The sequence below is a fragment of the Bidens hawaiensis genome, unplaced genomic scaffold (assembly GCF_021521415.1).
Source record: "Bidens hawaiensis isolate Kalapana, Puna unplaced genomic scaffold, B.hawaiensis_p1.1 tig00039717_1, whole genome shotgun sequence".
In the NCBI taxonomy this organism is placed as follows: domain Eukaryota; kingdom Viridiplantae; phylum Streptophyta; class Magnoliopsida; order Asterales; family Asteraceae; genus Bidens; species Bidens hawaiensis.
Window position 1 is genome coordinate 120,285 of NW_027497003.1, and position 6,791 is coordinate 127,075.

At 39.1% G+C, this 6,791-nt stretch overlaps 1 protein-coding gene and 1 pseudogene across 1 annotated transcript; both read right to left on the minus strand.

Moving 5' to 3' along the window:
• Positions 1 to 586: 586 nt before the first annotated feature.
• On the minus strand, positions 587 to 1,615 carry LOC143591489 (protein SAR DEFICIENT 4 pseudogene; annotated as a pseudogene).
• A 928-nt stretch (positions 1,616 to 2,543) lies between these two features.
• Positions 2,544 to 5,625, minus strand: LOC143591488 (heat shock protein 83). Its single transcript, XM_077071677.1, has 3 exons — positions 5,346 to 5,625; positions 4,362 to 4,642; positions 2,544 to 4,268 (listed from the first exon to the last, which is right to left on the minus strand). The coding sequence occupies exons 1-3, from the start codon at positions 5,608 to 5,610 to the stop codon at positions 2,718 to 2,720; spliced, it is 2,097 nt and encodes a 698-aa protein (XP_076927792.1). The 5' UTR covers positions 5,611 to 5,625; the 3' UTR covers positions 2,544 to 2,717.
• Between the last annotated feature and the right edge of the window lie 1,166 nt (positions 5,626 to 6,791).

Sequence of the window (6,791 nt, forward strand, 5' to 3'; positions counted from 1 at the left end):
AGGATGGTTAAACCTGGTGTTATTGCATATTCGGCTCCCAAAATCATGTCGCCTTAAAAAGAGGGTAACTCTCCTAAATTCTGCATGCCTCATGCTTTTGCTTCTTTTTAAATTAAACAAGATAATTAGGGTTATCATTTGGTGTTAACCATTTTTATGGTAAGTTTATGATAAGTTTATATGTTTTTTTTGCAGGCCTCTTCGGAGTGCAGTGCAGAGAGACGGTTGAACAACTAACTGTTTCCGAAAGAAGCCCATGAAACCAAACTCTAATAAAATGCAAGCAATAAATTTGAGCAGAACAGGCCATTTTTCTATGCGTTTTCATCACTCCTTATAAGATTAATACTTAACAGTAGTATAATACACCACGTTGTCGCCAACAAATCATTCGATTGATTTAAACATTTATTACAAGGCTGTGTTTGGCATTGCCTACAGAAGTTGTTTTATTTGAGTTGGATAAAAAATCCTAATCGGCTAATCCCAAACATCACCTAAACCATCAAACAATCTAAATCATCTTATACTTAACATGCAAATACTAATATTGGGATGCAAAAAGAGTACCAGTGAGGCGACCGGTTCACTCTCAGATTCAGGTTCGTTTATGAAAACTTTCATACGCTAATTGAGCACTCAACAGATCGACAACAGCTGACCCGACTGAAACAAACACAGTTATCTCCTTGTCATCTTTCCTCCCAATCTTGTCCCCTTTAATCAACTCCACCAAATCCCCTTCAATTTCCTCCTTCGTCATCACGCCTCGTTCAAATGCCCCAACCAACTCCCCTGCCTCCACAACCGCCGCCTCATTATCAACAAACACCCTCCCTCTCCTCACCGCTTCATCATCACACTCCCTCATCGTCGGCTTATACGACCCCACCAAATCCAAATGCGCCCCCGCCTTCAACCACTTCCCACACACCAACGGCGTCTCCGAACACGTCGCGCAGCTCACTATATCCGCCATCGCCACCGCATACTCAATATTCTCACAATCTTCAAACCGCACACGCTCCATCCCACTCTCATTCCTCAACTCGTCCACCAGATGTTTCGCTTTGAGCGGGTTTCGGTTCCAAATTATAACATGATTAATACTCGGGCGAGCCGTCAAATGCGCCTTGATCAAATGCGGAGCCAACGCTCCGGCGCCGACCATAAGCAAAATCTGGGACATGGGTTTTGATAAATAAAGCGAGGCGACGGCGGAGACGGAGGCGGTACGGCGGACGGTGAGTTCGGTGCCGTCGATGGAGGCTAGGGTTTGGCCGGTGAGGGAGTTAAAGAGGGCGTAGCTGGCGTGGACGCCGGGGATGTTGAAGTCGGAGTTGGTGGGGTGGGTGGTGACGAGCTTGACGCCGGTGTAAGGGAGGGTGGAAGGGTTGGTGGACCAGGCGGGCATGAGGAGGAGAGTGGAGGAGTGGGAGGTGGGGTGGGAGTGGCGGGTGGGGGATTGGATGACGGAGGAGGCGGAGGGGAGGGTGGATTGGAGGTGGGTGATCAGGGATTGGTATGGGAGGAGGGAGTGGAGTGTGGCTGCGTTGATCAAGATTGGTGACTCGCCGGCGGGTGGGTTGGAGTGGCTGCTGCTTACGGTGGCCATTTGATGACTGATTGATTGATTGATGAGGTATACGTTTTTTGGAATTTGGTGTAGAAATGTTTATATTTTGTGGATGGTTTTTCCAGTCAATAGTCGCCTTTCCGATCTCATGCACCACATTTCCCTGTCATTTTCATTAGGGATGAGTTTCGTATCATACCGGTACGAACTAGAAATGATCTCAAAATTTCCTAATCTCAATTTTCATAAAAACTTGGTACATGTATCGAACCAAAAATTGCTCGGTTTGGTATTAATACCATTGGCTAAAATTCGGTAAATATCAATACCAATTCCAAATTTTCCAATCCTAAGTTTTCTTAAAAACCTGATACTTGTACCAAATTGCTCGTTTCAACACCGGATGTCATAAGCCATTAGAGTTGACTGTAAGATGAATTTAATAAGTATGTTGATTTTTTCCTCCTCAGACCCTACCATAGCTTTGCTATTGGTGGGATTTACTGAGTACGATGATGATGATGTTGAATTTTTCTTTCCCAAATAAAAAAAAGTAGCATGATCTTCAAATAGGCTTAAGCTTAACCAAACACCTACTCGCCCTTATACTTGTTTTCTATTTAATTCGGGTTATTCAAATTTTCAAATACCATATCTAGTTTGGAAAGAATTGAAAGGACAGAAAACTAGTTGACAATTGGTGAATACACCTTTTGTGGTTGAATCATTCATCCGGATCTCTTGCTGATCAGAAATGCACTGGTTAAATTAAAACGAACCATATAAATCTAGACTTACCAAATCATTTTAATTTAGACGGTTTGACTGGTTTCAAATGGTTATTGTGAACATGCATATCACTAGCTTGTCCAAAATATTATACGTAGAAGGTTTTTTGTATCTAATCACCTACTTTAATAAATTTGTTATTATACAAAAATATAAATGTCACCAACGCAGGCACTTTGATTCAAAACATTAGATATGTATTTCCAACATATTACAAAGAAGGAACATGCACAACTCAAGTCTTAAGACCCAAAACACCACACCATAAAGACACTCCATATAACAAGTTGAAAACACAAAACGAAGACCGACCCACTTTAGACAAACAAGCTAACAACCTTGATCTCTAGAATTAATCCACTTCTTCCATCTTGCTTTCCTCAGCACCTTCCTCCTCTAAAGCAGGCATATCAGCATCCTCCTCACCTTCTTCCTCATCAATGCTCAAACCCAATTTCAGCATCCTGTGAATTCTCCCACCAAAGGTGTTCGGGTCCTCCAAACTAAATCCGGAAGTCAGCAGCGCCGTCTCAAACAAAAGCAGCACCAAATCCTTGACAGATTTGTCATTCTTATCCGCCTCGGCCCTCTTCCTGAGTTCCTCCATAATAGCATTATCAGGATTTATCTCCATCGTCTTCTTGGAAGACATGTAAGCCCCCATGCTACTGTCTCTTAGAGCCTGCGCCTTCATAATCCTCTCCATGTTAGCCGTCCACCCGTACTCACCTGTCACCAAACAACAGGGTGAATCCACAATCCTATCCGACACAACAACCTTCTCCACCTTGTCTCCCAATATGTCCTTTATTGTCTTGCACAGATTCTCAAATGACTTTTTCTTCTCTTCCCTCTTCTGCTTCTCTTCCTCCGTCTCATCTTCAAGCTTCAACCCTTCCTTTGTTGCAGACACAAGCTTCTTTCCATCATATTCCTTCAACTGGCCGACCGCGTATTCATCAATCGCATCCACCATGAATAGAACCTCATAGCCTTTTTTCTTCAGTCTCTCCAAGAAAGGTGAGTTCTCAACCGCCTTTTTGCTCTCACCTGTGATGTAATAGATATCTTTCTGCCCCTCTTTCATTCGGGTCACATAGTCCTTCAAGCTTGTCAACTCATCACCACTTTTGGTGGAATGGTACCTTAGCAAATCAGCCAGCTTGCTCCTGTTCTGGCTGTCTTCGTGGATACCCAACTTCAGGTTCTTGGAGAATGCTTCATAAAACTTGTTGTAATCATCCTTGTTTTCAGCTATCTCATTGAACATCTCAATGCATTTCTTGACAAGATTCTTTCTGATAACCTTCAGAATCTTGTTCTGTTGAAGCATCTCACGCGAGATGTTAAGTGGTAAGTCGTCTGAGTCCACGACACCTTTCACGAACCCGAGGTACTCAGGGATCAGCTCCTCACAGTTGTCCATAATGAACACCCTTCTCACATACAACTTGATGTTGTTCATCTTCTTACGCGTGTCAAACAGGTCAAAGGGCGCCCGTTTAGGCACGAACAGGATCGCCTTGAACTCAAGCTGTCCTTCAACCGAAAAGTGTTTCACAGCTAGATGTTCTTCCCAGTCATTGGTCAAACTTTTGTAGAAAGCAGCATATTCTTCCTTGGTGATTTCTTCTGGTTTACGGAGCCAGATCGGTTTTTGCTTATTGATAAGTTCCCACTCATGAGAAACCTCCTTGATCTTCTTCTTCTTGCCCGTATCCTTCTCTTTCTCTTCATCAACTTCCTCAATGTCACCCTCCTCTTCTTTCTTAACCTCCTCATCTTCATCATCACTGATTTCTTTTTCAGTTGTCTTCTCGGTCCACAGATAGATGGGGTAGCTGATGAATTCAGAATGCTTCTTCACCAAATCCTTAATCCTTCTTTCTTCTAGGTATTCCAACTGCAAAATGTGAAAAACCATTTAGCATGCACATTTCACCACCAAGGACCGCGTGTTATGCCATTAAACAACGTCATCAAATTTCATAATTACCTGATCCTCTTTGAGGAAGAGGGTAATTTTGGTGCCTCTACCAAGTGGCTCCCCTTCGGTATCCCTCGTGACGGTGAACGAACCACCGGCTTGTGACTCCCAGATGTATTGCTCGTCGTCATTATGCTTTGTGGTAACAATGACCTTTTCTGCAACCAGATAAGCGGAATAGAAACCTACACCAAACTGGCCAATCATGCTTACATCAGCCCCAGCCTGAAGTGCCTCCATGAATTCCTTGGTTCCAGATCTTGCAATTGTCCCCAAATTGTTCACCAAATCTACATAATAATAATAATAATAATAATAATAATAATAATAATAATAATAATAATAATAATAATAATAATAATAATAATAATAATAAAATGCATAAGTATTCTGCAATATGTTATGTGAAAACAATTATACACTACTCCCACACAAAGCCTACAGAAACATATAACAACTTCATAAGGCTTAATTAATCCAGATTTTTAGACCTTTTAATTGTTTTACCGCCTAATAATTAGAACAGACTACCAAATAATATCTTAATTGAAAGCAGGGGGTTAAAATATACATTTTCTTCGTTAGGTTTTAAATTAAACATATTATATGAATCATTACCAATTAAGGCATGCATGCTATACCAAACAACAGAGTTGAGAATTAATTAATATTAGAAGCAACAGCTTATAAAAATTTTAAAAGGCTTAATTAATCTTCTGCAAACGGTATTCTAACTTATAACTGACCTTTTAATTATGAATCAAAATAACATTGCTAAACAACTTAACAACGCCTAATATATATTCTGAACTAATTAGCAGCTAATATTTTAGCACAAACACAGAGAAACGAAAGTTAGGGTTAGAATACACGTTTTCTTCGATAACGTTTAACAGTTAGTTCTAACAAGTATTCAATTAAGGCATGCATGTTATGCTAAACAGCAAAGCGATAACTAATAATCACAATTAGATTAGATGCTAAATAGCATACCTGCTTTGGTCATTCCAACACCGCTATCAATAATCGACAGCGTCTTGTTCACCTTATCAGGAACAAGCCGGATAAACAGCTCCGGTTGGGCATCCAGCTTGCTCTTGTCGGTCAAGCTCTCGAACCGGATTTTATCCAACGCATCGGAAGCATTGCTGATGAGCTCTCGAAGGAAGATCTCCTTGTTGCTGTAGAAGGTGTTGATGATTAAACTCAGCAGCTGGTTGATTTCGGCCTGGAATGCGAAGGTCTCTGCCTCAGCCATTAATTGCAGTTGTTTTGAGAGTTTGATTGATTTGTTGTTTTGTTGAGAGAATTGAATTAGAATTAGAATTAGTGTGCTTGTTGGTTCTTCGAGTGAGGAGAGGTGTGGGATTGAGTGTTTATATATATATGAGGAACGTGGTGGTTCTGGGAGGTTCTATGGTGCGTGAGGTTATGAGTCAGGTCGGGGTTGTTCTGGATGATTCTACGTTTCTCGCGAGACCCTTCACACGATGTCGTTTTGGAAACCTTTATACACTTTTTGAGCCGCCTAATTATTTTGTATTTGTTGTTTAAAATAAATACTTTAAAAAATAAAAGAACTTCGATTTTGGTCCTATGGTGGTTTCTTAAAATTATCAATTTTGATTCAATAGTTTATTTTAAGCTTTTATGGTACAATAGTGTTAATTAACTATCAGTTTTTGTCCCACCCATTAATGTCATCCACCAATAGTTAGTTAATACAATTTTGAGAGTGTTTTTTTTTGTATTTTTACAAACTTTTGTGGGTTTTCTACTAAATATAAGTTTGATATTTTTTTGTTATTTTTTAATATTATGGTTTCTTATATTTGTTTATATATAAATATATATACACACATTTTTATTTTTTTTAAAAAATATTTTTTTCAAAACTAACGCTTTTATGCAAGTGTGTATTTATTTATTTATATTTTTTTTCAAAACTGATGCTTGCATACCCATTTTGATGGGCTGGTAAGGATATTAAGATACAAAATATAAAGTACAAAAATTTAGTTGTTCGAAAAAAATATACAAACCAAGAATTAAAATTAATAAATAAATTTTCAACAACCCTCAGTGAATTGAAAATTAAAAAAAAAACAACAATATAAACTCAATATGTGCTCTTTTTACCACCTAAAAATAAAAGCAGAAAAGTTAATTTTTCTAAATAACTTATAGTTAATAGAAGTGTAGAATTATAATAGGATTTAAAAAATAAACATTCTGCTTTTTGAATGCCACTTCCACCTTGCCACCCCTCCATCGTCACCACGCTTGGCCCACCCCTGGATTTGGTATTATATACTTTATGGTGGTTTTGGTATATTCTTTTTATTATGTGATCCGATCTAAGCTAGATTAAAATTCTTAATTTGTGTAATAGATATCATAATGCAGATAATTAATGACAACCATGAAAAATAATTATTG